At 40.3% G+C, this 16811-nt stretch overlaps 1 protein-coding gene across 1 annotated transcript in view; it reads right to left on the reverse strand.

Annotated features, from left to right (window-relative positions):
- Positions 1-16811, reverse strand: part of PARP8 (poly(ADP-ribose) polymerase family member 8) — a 256876-nt gene that overhangs the window by 21155 nt on the left and 218910 nt on the right. Inside the window, exons 13-15 of the mRNA XM_042454520.1 lie at positions 15990-16043; positions 15792-15887; positions 434-526 (exon numbers count right to left, since the gene is read on the reverse strand). Of these exons, the coding sequence (XP_042310454.1) occupies positions 434-526; positions 15792-15887; positions 15990-16043 (243 nt within the window). The remainder of the gene's footprint in view (positions 1-433; positions 527-15791; positions 15888-15989; positions 16044-16811) is intronic.

Consider the following 16811-nt stretch of genomic DNA (forward strand, 5'->3'; position numbering starts at 1 on the left):
CTGAATGGGTCTTAGCCAGTAGTAGCTGGTGTCTTCCATGCTGATGGGGCACTGAATCTCCTCCAGTCTTAGAAGGAACTGTCTAAGGTGCTGAATACTAGCCTCAAAATAGTGTCGGTACCTTGGACAGTTTTAGGGTTAATATCATAAGCCACTGTTTTTCCATCAGGTGTGAAGCTTGACTTAAACCTCTGCTGCCATTAAATGTGAAGATTTCCACAAATCTCACTGTTACCACCAAGAATTAGGGCTTTCTTCACCTCTGCCATAAATGTTAAGGAGCTCTTCCTATCCTACTGCTGTGGGCACCTCCTAGAAGCCCTCAAAGTGCCTATGTGTGAGATATTATGCAACTGTTTATGGGAGGTAGATTAATGTTAATTAGTGCTACTATACAAAAGTAATTTAGGTTGCTTGAATTATTTTACTTTACCTGGGCCCCTGTTGCTATTTCATCTGCAGCTTCGTTCATTACTCCTAGAGTTTGGAAAGCAAAGACACACAGCTCTCGTTCACACACAGTTGGCTAAAACAAGAGAAGAGAGGGGGGAAATGTAAGTTTGGCATTCATGATATTTCACTGTTGTGCTCAGAAGATTTGTGCACTGCAAGAATCCTTCTATATGAATGTGTGCTAATTGAGAATTCTCTTTCAGAGACTGAAAAAGTTACACATTTGAATCATAACTCCCAGAATCTTACAGCCAGCATGTCTCCAATGAAGAGCCTATTTTAGGCATGATGTTGTCTTTTTTCAGGGTTAGCCCAAGACATTTTGCTTTTGTTTAAATAAAAGCACAAGATGGCACTTCTAGCCATTACAGGTACAGAAACCAACGGGTTTCCTAAGGATTGGAACGCAGCTTAGGTGCAGCTACTGGCCTCTCAGGATGCATGTGTTGTTTAAACAGCATACTTCCCAAGTGACCCGAAGCAGCTTTATTTTGGCCTGTCTGTTCAGGCCCATTATTTGACAAAATGTTACCATTTCTATTGCTCTTTTGGGTAGGCTGCATTTTAAGGGTCTTTCCTGAAATGCACAGAACTTCTGTATACAGAAGGTCTCTGGTTTCCTTCCTTTACAAAATATAACAATGGCACAAACATCCAGTTCTCAGCCACATGCAGTGTGCACATTTTGTCAGGAATCCCTTGATTAGCCTTTCATTGCAACATCTTCATGAAGACATTTGCTGACACTAAGATAACTGACAAATCAATCTTGTTTTGCTCTGTAGCTACCTTTCACAACAGACATGAAGAGCAAATAAAAACATGTGCAAATATAGTTTGAACTAGAATGTAAAACTATGTAAAGGATTTTCTTTTTGAAATTGCTTTACCTGGTACACACCTGCCTCAACAACTTTCCTGACTACTTTCAGGGTTTCTAGCAATTTTGTTTACACGGTCTGGCTTCTGTGTGAAGACTACGATACTGTGGGAAGACAACACTGAAATATTTTCACAGAGATTGCTTTAGAAGAGCCATCATATTTCAAATCCAATATAGCATCACTCATTTGATTTATCTCATCTGCTGTGTTACATTGAATTAGGCAGCAGATGAAGCCTAACACTATCCAATTCACTGTAGTGTGGCACTTGAGACCAGAAAGAGAGAGAGAACAGTTTTTATTACTTCCATCAGCTCTCTGTGCACATATTGTAGGATAAAACAGGGCAACATCTGAAGGCTTGAAAGGGCTGCACTGCACATGCACCCCCAGCTAAAGACCAGAAAGTCCACCAAAGGTCCTAATCCCACTGGAACAAGTAAATAGCACTAGAAAAGTACTGTTTACTATTACGAACACATTTCTCCACATTTGAAAGTAGAAAATGTGTGCCTTCCTGTCTCATTGATAAACATATGCAGACTTCTAGGATTTTTCATGCAGGTTTTTAAAGTAAATAGTGTTCCTCTGACCTTTTTAGGGTCCAAACTGCAATTATCTTGGGGAGAAGGAAACCTTGTAAGATTTGGTGGGTTTGCAAAAGTGGGCCATGAACTGCATCCAGGCCAGAGGCAGATCTGCATTACAGGCCACTGATTGGTCACTCTTTGTTTGACCCACATCAGTGGGTCCAGATTTGAAGGGTCAAAATGGAATCTTCCTGCTGAAAAGGTCAATGGAACCTTCAGTGGACAAGTAGTAGGTTGCAGAACTGGGACGGGATTAGCCCATCATGTCTGGAAGGGATCGGGACTATGCAATGAATCATGTGTTTTCCACACATAATTTCAAAGAAAAGTAACAGTCTCACCAATTAAAAGTTCAGGTAGCAGGGAATTGGAAAGATGCAACATTGGACAGAGATGAACTGCTGTCAGTCAAAGAGCAGATAATGCTAAACCAGACAGATGAGGCTAGCTCAGACATTGTGATAAAACACATGTGGCTACCCATGGCTTGTAGGCACATATGGCCCATATACACACACTATCAAGTTAGAGCTACCAGGTTGCTTCCTGTACTTTTCATAGTAAATATATTCTATACATGGACGGGGCTGTTGATGATAAGGGTGGCTTAGAGGTCTCTCATTCACAGGGTCACCATAAGTCAAGGTCAGCTTGATGGCAGTTAATAATATCCTGGTAAAGGAACATGTAACAAAATGTACTATCAGGTGTCTTCTCCTGCTGCATTCTCTAAAGAGAGCCATTTACTGCCCAGTGGAGAGTGGGTAGCAGAAAAGTGTCGAGCTATGTTCCAATCACTGGAGATGTAGCATTGCTGTCATCCTTCACTCTCTTCCCCAGCCAGTGGCTGTGTGGTAAGGGGGAACATCAACTCAATGGTGGGATAAGAGGAAGGGGGAATGAGAAAATATTTCACAGTTCTGCCTGGGAGAACTTTATGTTAGGTCTTCATTTCCCAGGATCTGTTCTCTATCACAAAAAAAAAAAAAAAAAAAAAAAAAAGAGAGAGAACTGCTTCATATTTAACATGACAAACAGGCTGGTTGAAGATAACATAGAATCATAGAATCATAGAGTTGGAAGAGACCACAAGGGCCATGCAGTCCAACCCCCCTCTCAATCAAAGCATACACGACAGATGGCCATCCAGCCTCTGTGTAAAGACCTCCAAGGAAGGAGACTCCACCACACTCTGAAGGAGTGTGTTCCACTGTCTAACAGCTCTTACTGTGAGGAAGTTCCTCCTAATGTTGAGATGGAATCTCCTTTCCCATAACTCGCATCCACTTTCTGTGTTTTTTTTTTAATTATTAAAAGGTTTTTAAACATAAAATAAAGCTTTTTACATGAGTCTTTGCACCTTTAGGGGAGATATCCCCATTCTAGTGCCAGAAAATACATTGAACCAAAACAGAACTACATACTTCCAAGTCACTTTAAAGCCAAACTCTCAACATTGTCTCAAACAGCGTTTTACAACTCTCTGTTACTAATACACCATATTCTCAAATATATTTATTGATTCCTCGAAGTATATTTATAATTACAAAACTCAGCTAATCCAGTTATTGTATATTAGATGCATTTATTCCGTTGTGATCTGCACCCTTTCGTGTCTATTCTTATAATTAAGTATTAAGTCAATAATGTTCTATGTTCTTTTCTCTGGAGCAGCAGAAAACAAGCTCGCTCCATCCTCAATATTACATCCCTTCAAATATTTAAACAAGGCTATCATATCACCTCTTAACCATCTGAAATGGAACGTGCATGCAGATGATTCAGTCCTCATCTCTCCTCAACTTAACTGGACCAAACAACTGTTTGATAGGCTCACCAGTGTGGCTAGGGAAGAGGACCATGGGATCTCTTATGTAAGCCTCACCCTCAATGCCCCCTTTCCCACCCATTCCCCATTTCCATGCTGCTTTGCATATGGGAGGTGTGCCAATAGCACACACAGAAAAATTGACGGTGTCCATGTGATCCCTATACAGCTTGAGTCCACATGTATTCATAGGAATGCAGAGCTTATATTTTCTAAGAGCTTGGAAAAGTTACTGTTTTGGACTGTATCTTCCAGAATCCCTCAGCAAGGGTTCTGGAAATTCTAGTCCAAAATCATAACATTTCCATGCTCTGTGTTGGAAATTCCATCTCAGCATTTGGAAGAACTTCTTGAAAGTAAGAGCTGTTCAACCGTGGAATACACTCCCTTGGAATGTGGTGGAGTCACCATCTTTGGAGGTTTTTAAACAAAGGTTGGATAGCTATCTGTTGGATTTATTTTCATGTAAGGTACTGACAATCCTGCATTTCAGGGGCTGGACTAGATGACCCTTCAGGTCTCTACTCTTTGAGTCTATTCTATTCTATTCTATGATTAGAATGCGTCTGAGGCAGAAATCCTCCTTGTGATTACACAGCTGCTCCAAGTACATGACGTTTGTTCAATGTTCAATGCTCAGAGTGAGCACAACAACCCAGGTATGCAGGCATGCTGTTAGTATGATTGCTTTCCTACTTTATAGTTTCCTGATTCCCTTCCCATTAAGCATGGCCACTCAAATTATCACTCCCATCAGAGCAAGTGATCCGATTTATCCTGTCAATTTCTCAAAGCTTTTATGAAGCTCAAACAAGGAATGCTACAAAAGCACTAATAAGGGCAGAACATTGATTGGAACTGTAAACTACTATTGATTTAAGTGTACAGAAAGGGATGCTAATCTCCCAGCAGGTATCATTAAAAGGGGTGTGTGTGTGTGTGTGTGTGTGTGTGTGTGTGTTAAGGAGAAGAAATATTAACCATTTCCTAATTTCTAAGAAGATAATCAGTCTTATAGGAGTTTTACTTCTTGCTTCTTAGCTCTAGAAATATTTCTTTCAAGAGACTAACAGAGAAATCTTAAATCATGGCCCCAAGGAAATAGAGAAATAAGAGTTGTAGCCCTCTGTATTACTTTTCCCTCTCTTATACATAACTGAGATCTTTCAAAGTTATTTTTTGTTTTGGTGAAGTATGTGTCTAGATTGGGAGCAAATGTTTTGCAGAATTTGATGAGACTGATGGACATTTGCATGAGAAGAGACATTATATAGCTCAAAGAGAGGCCCTTTTAGAAACTGCTGGACTACTTATCTCATTGGCCATAGCAAGTATAACCAACAGTGGACATTGAGAGTCCCAATCCAATAACATCTGGAAGGCCACAGATTATCCATTGTTAGTGAAGCTCATTCTGACTGGAGATGATGAAATTTGTAGTCAGAAGACAGTGCAACACACCTAGAGGCCACTAGGTTGATGAATGCTCACCACAGATGATGCTTCAATGCTCAGAGGATTCCAGAATAAAGCTGGAGAGCATAGCAATTGTTTCCCCCCCTGCTTCTGGGTACCAAGATTGGTATTGGGTATTAGTATTTGTTCAAGAGATTTGAAAAATAAATTCAGCCTCATTTTGAAACTTACATAGCTAAAGGAAGCAGAGGCATCCAGAGTTTGGCCAGTAATTTTTAGAAAAAGCCAAGAAGAAATCAAATAATTTCATTCAATAGGCCAGAGTCAGGCAAAGAGTGGTTCATGTGGACATCAAGGCAATTTTTGTATCCTGTGGCTACTCAGAACCTCCCAATGGCCTCCCCAACACACCTAAACATGGCAAGAATTATATTTTTCTGCTCTTAGATGCTTCCATCAGTAGCAATTACACAGTGTGAAGAAAACCCCTAAGTAAAAAAAGAAAAAGGACATGGACCTCTGGCCACTTCTTGTTTTCATTTTAAAATGTGTGTGTGTGTGTGTGTGTGTGTGTGTGTGTGTGTGTGTGTGTAGTTTGGATTTTTTTTCTTTTGTAAAAGGTAGAAGTTGTCCATCATTGATGTAGGACCAATGAACAATAGCATTCAGGATGTTTTTCTCTCTGAAGATATCTGGCTAATTAATAGAAAGGTATCCCACATTGCTGGTTTAAAATATATAGCACCCACATGACGAGGAAAGCGAAATATTTCTGATGCCAATCTAGAGGAACTGTTAGGAATTTCAAAATGCTATCATGCAGAACAGTAAGATGTTTAAAAAAAACACGAATCTTATGAGAGAACCCTGCAGTATCAAGCCATATCCTCTTCCTAGAAGTTCCATAAAAGTCCCTGCGTGCTTAAGAGCTGAGGGCTGTGAACTGAGATTTACAAGTTTTGACAGTGGGTTTGCCTTTAAAGCATCTTGGGGGTGAGTAGGGATGGAACTGTTTTAGTAGCAGCGAAATGCTGCAAAGATGCAACTTTGTGAAGGAGAACACCTCCCCCCTCTAAAACAAGATGAAGAAAGGTGGAGTAGAAAGAGGAGCCTGCCACTCATGCCTTAATTACCTCCTTAGTCTTCCTGTGCATTCTGCAAGGATCTGCATTTATCCCAGAAGTGAAGAAGGAATGAGAAAGAAAGAAGGGGATGGAGGGAGGGAGGGAGGGAGGGAGAGAGAGAGAGAGAGAGAGAGAGAGGATGGCAGGCAGGCCAAAAATATGCTACGATACTCACACTTCTTAAAAAGCTTGCTTTGACAGGCTCAAAATAAAGTTTCTTCATAAAGTGTATTCAGAATAAAAAAAACAGTTGTGGTCCCCTGGCAGCCTAGAAAATTTCCTTTTTACAGTACAAGGGAAAAAAAATCACCACAGTTGTTGACTTAAACAGTATTTTTCTCCAGGTCTGGTCTACCACTCAAAACTAGGCTCCTAATCTGGATCAGTGCCTGCCAGTTGTTTCCTGATGAAAATTCAGTTCTCCTATCCCTACAGGTAAGATTTGTCCCCAGACAATATTTGCCACAGAAAAAAACTTTCATGGACAAGAACTCAGTCCCAGGGTGTACCTACTTGATAGGGTTCAACAGCTTTGATCCTCTAAGTAAGAATTCTGCCCCCTTCTGACACAGAATTTTCCTTTAGTACCCAAATTTGTAGTATTGCAGGAGAATGAGGCATTTAAAGCTTTTCATACCTAGAATTACTATATTTGCTCTTTTCACATTTCTTGGAAGCTGTCTACCCTTTTTCTTTGGATGACGATACTCTTTTTAATGCAAAGGGATCTTGTAACACTTTTAAGACTCACTGTACAAAAAAAGTTGTAGCATAAGCTTTTGTGGACTTAGCCTACTTTCTAAGACCTTTTTGTAAATGTTCAATTGATGTTTTAAGTTACTGTAATAGTACAAAATTTGAGACTGAAGGAAAATTTCATTTTGGGATCAAAATTCTTATAGAAAGCAAAGCTCTCATTCTGCCCCCACTCATAGGTAGACCCCTGGAGTATGGCTGATTTCACACAGAAATCAGGGTGAAGCTTTGGTCCAAACCGGGAACCTGTTCCGGATTGAACTCAATGGCTGATCTTCCATCAAAATATATGAAACTGATTTGAGGGCATTTTTTTAAAAGCATATTTATTACAATATGTACTTTAGTCATTGGGGCATGGTTTGTCCAGGATAAAAATAAGATTAAAACTGGCTGCAACTTCAACTTTTATTGTGCTTATTTCCACAGAGTGCTTAAGGTTGCAGCAAAGTGGTATTTATCTGGACTCGCATCAATTTCTTTTTTAAAATTTGGTACAATCCAGACTGCAATCTTTAGACTTGGCAGAGATTTCTACAGTAATGTTAGAGGATATATGTTTGTGAAAATAGCTGAGCATAGCAGTCACCAGCCCTGAACAGGTTTTCATTTGTGATTGGGGAACAATGAAATGTCTTAGTAGAAAGGTCACCAAATTTTGCAGTTAGGGTAAATTCTATTTCTGCCAGGCAACCTCTTGAGAAGATGCAGCAGGGATGGCTGGATATTAGGCATGAAGGATCTAATTTTACTTTTTAATAGAACCCAAGAATAGAATTGCCAATAAAATGGCCTAAGAATTGGTTCTGAGGATCAGAGATGAATGGAGCTCTCAATCCTGCCAACACAAAAATCCAGGGTCTTCTACCTAATTCCCATTCATGCTTGAAGTTCAGATAATGCCTGTGGGCTAATCACTCTCTCCCAGCCTTCTGCACCTCACAGGGTTGTTGTAGATAAAAATGGATAGAAGGCCCACATTCACCACATGGAGACATCTTGAGAAAAGATGGGATACAAATGAATCAAACAAACAAATATGGGTTTTCAAATATCAGAAGAGCAGATGTGCGGTAGAGACTTGTCCTTTCCTGCTCCAGAGGATAGGACTAGAGCCAATGAAGAAAAAGTGGGTTTTGACTGAACAGTAATAGAATTTTCCTAATGGACCTGTTCAACTGTGGAACAGACTGCTTTGGAATATAGTAAGCTGCCCTTTACTGAAAATATACAAGTAGCAGAAGGCAGATTGTGATAATTTGCAGTACGTCACTATGGCTTTGTGACTCACAATACTTTAGAAATTACATGTTGTTCTTCTTTTTGTTGTTGTTTAAATAAAGTGTTTATTTTAGAGATTTTTTTTTAAAAAAATATCTGCTATAGCTTGCCTGTTCTCTGCTAGCCCACAGTGTTCCTCTCCTGCAAAATATAAAGATTCATTTGTTGTCTTAGGCAAAGGTTTTAGTTTAACAGTACTGTGCTCTTTAAGAATTTTGTGTTAAAATCCCTGATTTAGAATAACTGGTACCCAGGCTAGTATCTGAATTTATGCTGTGTGACTCAAAGGAGTAGCAAACTATTGATCCTACTGTCCCTACCACTATTTTGCTGATTTGATTAGTAGTAGAGATGGAAGAAGAGGGGAAGATACACTAGTTTAAAATCTGTCCTTCCCAATTTAAGCTGAGGCTGAACATTAAGGATGCTATAATTGTACAATTTTGGCACAGGGTTGGGATAGAATCTAATCACTAGTTTATACCTGTAGATGCTTTCTAGCAGTATACTTCTATGGTTGTAATATATGTGCTCATGAGGAATGGAGTATAACCAAGGCTTGGGAAATTATGCTTTTCAGTGCTACGGCTTCCCTCTTAGCTGGCTTGATCAGGAGGAGTTTAAGAGCAATTGCCCCTAAAAGCATTTCTTCCTGTCTTTGAGTAAAACGTATTAAATATATTCAACTCAAGAGACTAAACACAAAGTGAGTGTATGCCCCTAATAGAGACACAAAAACATCAATTGGTTTGTTTGTGTTTGTTTTATAAAGCAGATATCCATTGGCTTGATTCTCCTGCTTGGCTCTATGTGCTTCATGACCACCCCTTTTCTTGTTTTGATAAGAGACACAACACAGTTTGAGATTTCAACACAAGGTGGCACTCTATAGGAAATTTTACATGTTGAAAACATATTTCTTCAGGCTGTATAATAATCCCTAAAAAATTATCAGCCCAGCTCATTACCGAGTCATACAGTTAAAATGGTAAATAAATATATTAAATTCAAGGATGCTTTTTCCCCCTAGGCAAATTATTAAATAACATATGGAAGATCAATGGTAAAAAGAGAATAAGTAATTTAAAGAAGATGAGAGGACACACTAAATATATCAGAGACGCCTACCAGATGAATTGCTTAAAAAAAAAAAAAAGGTAACGGAGGAAAAATATTAAAGAATGTGCTGAATGTTTAAAACAGCACTGTTATAGATTAGGTGTTGGGAATATGTGACACTGAAAACTGATGAACAACTATTTCCAGTATTTGGAATCATACATTACGATAGTATCATGGACTACGATAGCAGGGCTGATAGAAACATTCAGTTTTAAGGGTTACATATTACTCATTCCTGTTACAGATATAACTTAAACTGTTGTCATATGTCAGGATCTTTATTTCTCTTTTCCCTCTGTCCCTCCCTCCCGCCCTCATTTTTTCTTTGATCAGACTAGCTGGAGGCAGAAATAAAATAGTTCAAGGGGCAGAACCATCTACGGAAAGTATCACATTACAAGGGAAATTACAGACAGACAAGTAAAACAAACAAACAAACCCCATGGCTTCCTCCATTCCATTCACAGAATTGGCTAGTATGGCAAATTCATCTTACCTCAGCACTGGCAAGTAGAGAGCATTCCTTGCCATACTTGAAGGCATCATTCTAATTTACAGAAGCAAGAACATAAGACCACTGACATGGAAACCACCATAAGTAATTGGATACTTTGGAATGATAGAATTTCACATTGCCTCAATGGCAAAACTTTTGATCAGCTTTGGTTAGCCCACTAGTAACAGCTTCTCCTAGAAAGGGTAAACCTGATGACAACAGGTCACAAACAACCTATTACTACATTACTGTAATGTGTTCTATGACGGTCTAACTTTGAAGATGAGGCCAAAACAGCAGCCAATATAGAGGGTGGTGGCTAGATTGCTCCCAAGAACAGCATATAGAAACTATGGCGGGTTACAGACCGCCCGTTTGGGGCGGCCTGCACCCGCCCCTTTCCCCGCTGTATCGGGGCCTCAGCTGCCAGACTGGCAGCCTCCGAGGCCCCGATCTGCCACTTTGCAGGCCGCGGGGAAGCAGCAAAAGGCCGCTTCCCTGCAGCCTGAAAAGGGGTGTCCTTGGGGCTTCAAGCCCCAAGGACACCCGGCGACGGTGAGGAGGAGAAAGGGGCCGCTTGGGGCCGCTTTCTCCTCTGCGTTGCTGGGCGCAGCCATGTAAAGGCTGAGCCCAGCAACGCAAACCCCAGAAGGAGCTCCTTTTTGGAGCTCCTGCTTACACCGCGGAAAGGGCGCTCTAGGCGCCCTCGTGCGGCGCAAAGACATTACACCCATGCCGCCTCATTTGGAAGCGGCGCGGTTGTGACGTCGTAATGGCGGCGGCTGTGTGGAACGGATGTCGCCATTTTGTACGGACTCAGTCCGTGCTAGGGTTAGGAGCATCTGGAAGAGACGCCCCTTTCGAACCCTAGCACGGACTGAGTCCGTCCTAGGGTGCCCGTCTGTAACTGGCCTATATGTCACCTATTTTATACATATCACACTGGCTGCCAGTATGTTTCTAATTTGGATTCAAGGACAACCTTGAAGCTAATACTGTTTAGACCTCGATGTTTAAGGAATTGCTTTTCCCCATATTAACGTCTGCTGGGGAAATGCTTCTCTACATATCATGTGACATGACAAAGTATGTAAAGATTTGATATCCCTAATATGGAGATAAGAGATAGACTCTTCTCTGTTATAGCAATAGCAAGTACATTTATCAATGCCCACTCTCTGTCTTGACATCAATGCTGGCCTCATTTTGGTGTCAAGATAAAACCTGTCTATTTACTAGAATTTTGGACCTTAGTGTCTCCCATTTGGTTCTGATGTATCACTGCTGATTTGAATATAGATTTTTATTGTTTTAATGGCTTTAGACTATTTTGTTTATATTGGCTGTACTACACTCAGATCCACTGATTTAATGAGGGCTAAAAGTGCTAACCCTGCAAAGGTTTTAGTTTAACAGTACTGTTAATTTTGTGTTAAAATCCCTGATTTAGAATAACTGGTACCCAGGCTAGTATCTGAATTTATGCTGTGTGACTCAAAGGAGTCAAAGCCCCCACAAATAAATGGTCCTAGACAAAATCAAGCCTGCACACTCCCTAGACAAAACTGAAGATGGATAGAGTCCATCAAGGAAGCCATGGCCCTGAGTCTGCAAGACCTGAGCAGGGGTATTAATGATAAAGTGACTTGGAGGGCTCTCATTCATAGGGTTGCCATAAGTCAAAGTCAACTTGATGGCAGCTAACGACACCACACAAAAATGTGTAATAAATAAATACAAAACTAAAATCGACATAAAAGAAAACAAATAAAATTCTTCTCCAGCCCCTATGTGCATTCTTAGTAAGACTTTCTGGTTCCTATGTGAAGTCAAAGGCTTTCACAGCCGGCATCTATAGTTTTTTGTGGGTTTTTCGGGCTATGTGGCCATGTTCTAGAGGAGTTTATTCCTGATGTTTCACCAGCATCTCACATTCTCTGAAGATGTCAGCCACAGATGCTGGCGAAATGTCAGGAAGAAACTCTTCTAGAACATGGCCACATAGCCCGAAAAACCCACAAAAAACTATTTCTGGTTCCTCTTTCAACTTAATTTCCTTCTCTTTGCACAGGATGTAATGGTGGGTCTGTGAGAGGAAGGGCCCAAGACTGGTGTATTAGCAGCACTGTTTCCAGAGGAAACATCATCTGGTTCTGTTGTTTAATTTAATTCATGTCACGACTTGCCCTTTCTTTATTTTAAAGGTCAAGTCTCAAGTCTTCGTCACTCTGTAAAAAATGCTTGGCCCAGCTCAACATTGCTATATGTCTGTTTAAAAAAAGAAGAAGATGCAGAGAACCACTTCCCCAACAACTTTTTTTTCCCTTCTTCTTGGCTTGCTTAGGTCCAGCTGCGGACTGTCTCCTCTTCAGTTCCTAATCTTCTTCATTGTTATTCTGAGATTACTTTGAAGCTGTTTATAAAGGGAGATGGCAGCAATAGCTATCAGGCCTCTCTGCTGTGTGCTAAGAAGCTGAATGAGAAGAACAGGCTCCCTGAGGTTCCCCTCAAAGACTCATGCCTGACAGGCAGAAACAAAATGAAAATATCCCAGAAGCTCTGCTTGAATAGGGATGAAAAGACAGTGGGGAGGGAAGAAACAAAGTTGTTGCAGTAAGAAAACCAGCTTGGTTATTAAGCTCAAAATGCTTACATATTACCATATGTGTACCAGCTGTTATAACTCACCTTCCTTCTCCTCCCCTTGCCCTACAATGTTCCACCTCACTTTTCACCTCATTTTGTGGTTTGAAGATTAGAATTTTAACAAGTCCTCACTGATCTGCAAGCAAAAGTCAGTAGGCCATGTGAAGTCGTGTGCCATCCTTTCCAGCCACCACAGGAAATTGGCAGCCAGGGTGTGGAGAAGGTCTATGATCCTTTGGCTTAACATCTTTTGCTGTTCATGTACAGTGTAGTGTTCTGTGTAGGAAAGGTGAAGTGATTACATGTGCTTCTCTATGTGTTCACTTAATGTCTAGAAGGATTCTGTTTGGGATCATCTGAGCTCACCTGCTCACTGTCAGAAGTGCAGGTCACATCTTCTGATGAACATTTATTGGAAATGTTACACAGTTCTGGTAGAGTGCAAAGTAGTTCCTGTGGCCCATTCTACATCCTTTTCTTTTTAATGCAGTGCCTTCGCTGTGAACACTCCACCTCAGATTTTCTTTCAAGGCCACTAACTGGCAGCTAAGATTAGGGAAGGTCTGTGCATTAGCTACCACAAGCGGCCCAATATAAGTCACAGAGGTATGCCACCTGTATGGAGACCTCTTTTGCACAAACATGGACCTTGCCCTTACTTGCCACTTGATAGCGATGGCTAGCACTCAAGGTATGTTTTATTTAGTTGGTCCACAGTTTATATCAACAATGGCTAGTATGCCATTTGCCTAGTTACATTCTCTGTTTCTCTTCCTTCTACTGTGTATTTCATCCTGCTTTTCAGTCATACTGAATAATTATAGCTATGATATCAGTCCTAAAGATGCACAGGGAGGATTTGTCCATGCATAAAATCAGAGTGAAGACTACCAAAATAGTGTATTCTGTTAGAGCTTTTTCATGCTATATTAAAATGATATGTGTTACTGTCTTTCCACTCTCATCCCATGAGTCCAACCTTGGATGATGAGACAGAAATAGTGCCTGGGAGTAGCTGATGATTAATCCATTGTCACTGAACAATGATTGAAAGAAATAGAATACCCCATGCCATTGCTGGCAGGAGAAACATGGCAGTGAGCAACCTGCTAAAGTCAACAATGTGCAGATGTGTGGTGCTGAGGGGGCAGAAGTAGCAGCCTGCATTGGGCAATCTGTTGTTGTTGATGATGGTGTTGGTGGTGTGTGCCTTCAAGTCATTTCTGACTTATGGCAATTCTAAGGTGAATCTAACATGGGGTGTTCTTGGCAAGATTTGTTCAGAGGGGGTTTGCCTTTGCCTTCTTCTGAGGTTGAAAGAGTGTGACTTGTCCAAGGTCCATGGGCTTCCATGCATCTCTAGCATTAATTTAATGCCAGCTTCTCTTTCTTCTCACTCACATTATTGATCAGCAAAGGAAGCTTCTCCTCTCTCTCTCTCTCTTATTGTGGGGAGAGAGAGCAAGAGGGAGTACATATTAAGAATGGAGCTCTCCAAGGTACATCTTCACCATAGCAAAAAGGACAGAGGTGGGCAACTGTGGGAGGCTGGGATTCAAAAGATGAAGAGTATTGAGTATATTTTTCTTTATTTTCCATCAAAATACAGACTACTGTATTTATATTTATTTCATTAACTATATTTTCCTTTTAATAAAAATTTACTTTTAATGACTAAATTCATTTACATAATTGCAAAGTACATTAACAATAGTTTGACTGTATTTAAGTCAAAGATTTTTAATGTAATTCAACTGACTTAAATATTTGGGGCAGCAAACTTGATGGCAGCCACACAATATGTAGTCTCCTGAAGCAGCCAGAACTCTATGATTCTTAGTGGACTAAAAGTCCCTGTGTCATAGAGAACTAGCCAGGAAGTGCCATGATCCTTGGGAAGCTGCTTTGATAAATTGCTTCTCTTTTGTAAACCTTCACACTCATGATAATTAATTGTATTTCCCCCTAATTAATTGAGTCTCTGCTTCAAGATCTTCTACAGTTTTACTGATGATTTGAAGGATCAAGTTGCTAAGTTAAGCAATTAAAAAAGAGTTAAAGACCTGAATCCTTCATAGTGATTTTAATCCCCTACTCTCCCCATTGCCACTTTAAATAAATCACCACATATATAAAGAACACTTTATATGTTCTGCCACTGACTCCTGGTGATAGGTTTTCTACTTCAAGTGCAGCTTAGGGTGACACCTATACTTGTTTATTGGGCTGTATCTATACTACAGAATTAATGCAGTTTGACACCGCTTTAACAGTCACATGAAAATATGATGGAATTCTGGGATTTGTAGCTTCGTGAGATATTTAGCCTTCTCTATGAGAGAGCTCCAGTGCCATCGCAAACTACACATCTCAGGATTCCATAAGATGGCACCATGACAGTTAAAGTAGGGTCAAACTGCATTGATTTTGCAGTGTTGCAGGAGCCTTACTCTGGAATTCTGATACTATATCAGTTTGCTGCTGAATTTGGTGACAAATATCAGAAGTGGTGGAACATTATGATGAATTTCAGTGGCAGGTGTCTTCTGTCCTCATGAGGTTATTTTGCCATCAGACATAAAAAGGGGCTGAGAACGGCAACCACCCTGTCAGGGTACTCTGGTCCATTGCTGAACAAACTATACCATTAGAAAGTTTCATTCACCAAAATATGCCAGTTTCTACTCAGTTGTTGTCCTGATTTTTTAATATCAGATATACATAGATATATTTGTTAACTCTTTGGAGTTCTTATAATTACCACTGAAAAAAGCTACATCTGTTTAACATGAAAAATAGTATATGAACAGAGACATGATAGTCATCTTCAGTATTTCTCTAGCTGCCCCCCAGAAGTTGAAGCAGACCTGATATTGAAAAATCAGGACAACAACTGAGTAGAAACTGGCATATTTTGGTGAATGAAACTTTCTAATGGTATAGTTTGTTCAGCAATGGACCAGAGTGCCCTGACAGGGTGGTGGAATACATCCAGTGGAAATATTTAAGCAGAGGTTTAATGGCCATCTCTCAAGGATGCTTTAGCTGGATTTGGCACTGAAGCAGGCACTTGGACCAGACAACCTTCAACATTTCTTCCAACTCTATAATTCAATCATTCTTCTGTATACTTAACAGCACACAAATACACAACACAACAAAGCACATTGTTTAGTTCCAAGTTCATTGACTTACCCTCAACATGGGTCCATTCTGGAACACATGTGGTTCATCACAAACAACACAGTATTCATTCAACACTGGTATCCGTTGTTCAGCAAACTCAATTGTCTGAGAAAAATGAAAAAGAGAATAACACAATCTGCTTAAAATAATTAACAAGCAGCTCAACCCCCTGCATGTTTCTAAAACAAACACAGCATTCTTTCCTACCTGCACAAGAAATCCATTGTCTCTTACTGGAACAGATTTTGCACCATAAGTCGGCTGTTTTTTAAAAAGAGAGAGAGAGAGAAGAAGAAGAAGAAGAAGAAGAAGAAGAAGAAGAAGAAGAAGTACCATCAGGGCATGTGAGATAAATGAGATACTACCATCAGATATTGGAGAAGCCATGAAATTGTCAAGTTGTTTGCACTGGGAATGCTACTTAGTCCTCACAAGCCACATAAGTGAAAACCATCTGCTATTTCACTGCTTTTCCACCTATTATTGTTTGGAAATTGGGCTCTGAAAGTAGAACATCCATTTCTAAATGCTGTTCTATGTTCTTGAAAAGATAACCAACACCTTCATTTTTAGGAGAAAATAAAACAATCATTCATTTTAAAAATCATGCTTCCTTGTACATACATATCCAAATCCCAGGTGAGCCCCAACACCAATGCTGATTGTGGCTAGGCTTCCAGTGCCAATTTTCATATTGATACAGCGGACTGGCAAGGCAATTGTACCAACATCTGCTGTTAAACCACTCAAGGGGAAAGTACATGCTTGGAATGCATAAAGTATCTGATTCGGTCCTTGCCACTTCCAGTCAAGCCTGGGAAATCTCTGGCCCTCTGCATGTTGCTGAATAACAGATACTGCCATCTCTGGCTACTGACTGTGATGGGTAGGGCACATGGGAGTTAAGAGTTAAACAATATCCAGAAGGCATAGGTTGATTCTGAGTGAAAGGATCCAAGTTAGCAGGTCTGTTAAATAGCTCTTTTGAAAACTCAACAGTAAACATAGTCTGCTTCAGAGCTTGGGAAA

This window comes from Sceloporus undulatus, chromosome 2 (assembly GCF_019175285.1).
Source record: "Sceloporus undulatus isolate JIND9_A2432 ecotype Alabama chromosome 2, SceUnd_v1.1, whole genome shotgun sequence".
Classification (NCBI taxonomy): Eukaryota; Metazoa; Chordata; class Lepidosauria; order Squamata; family Phrynosomatidae; genus Sceloporus; species Sceloporus undulatus.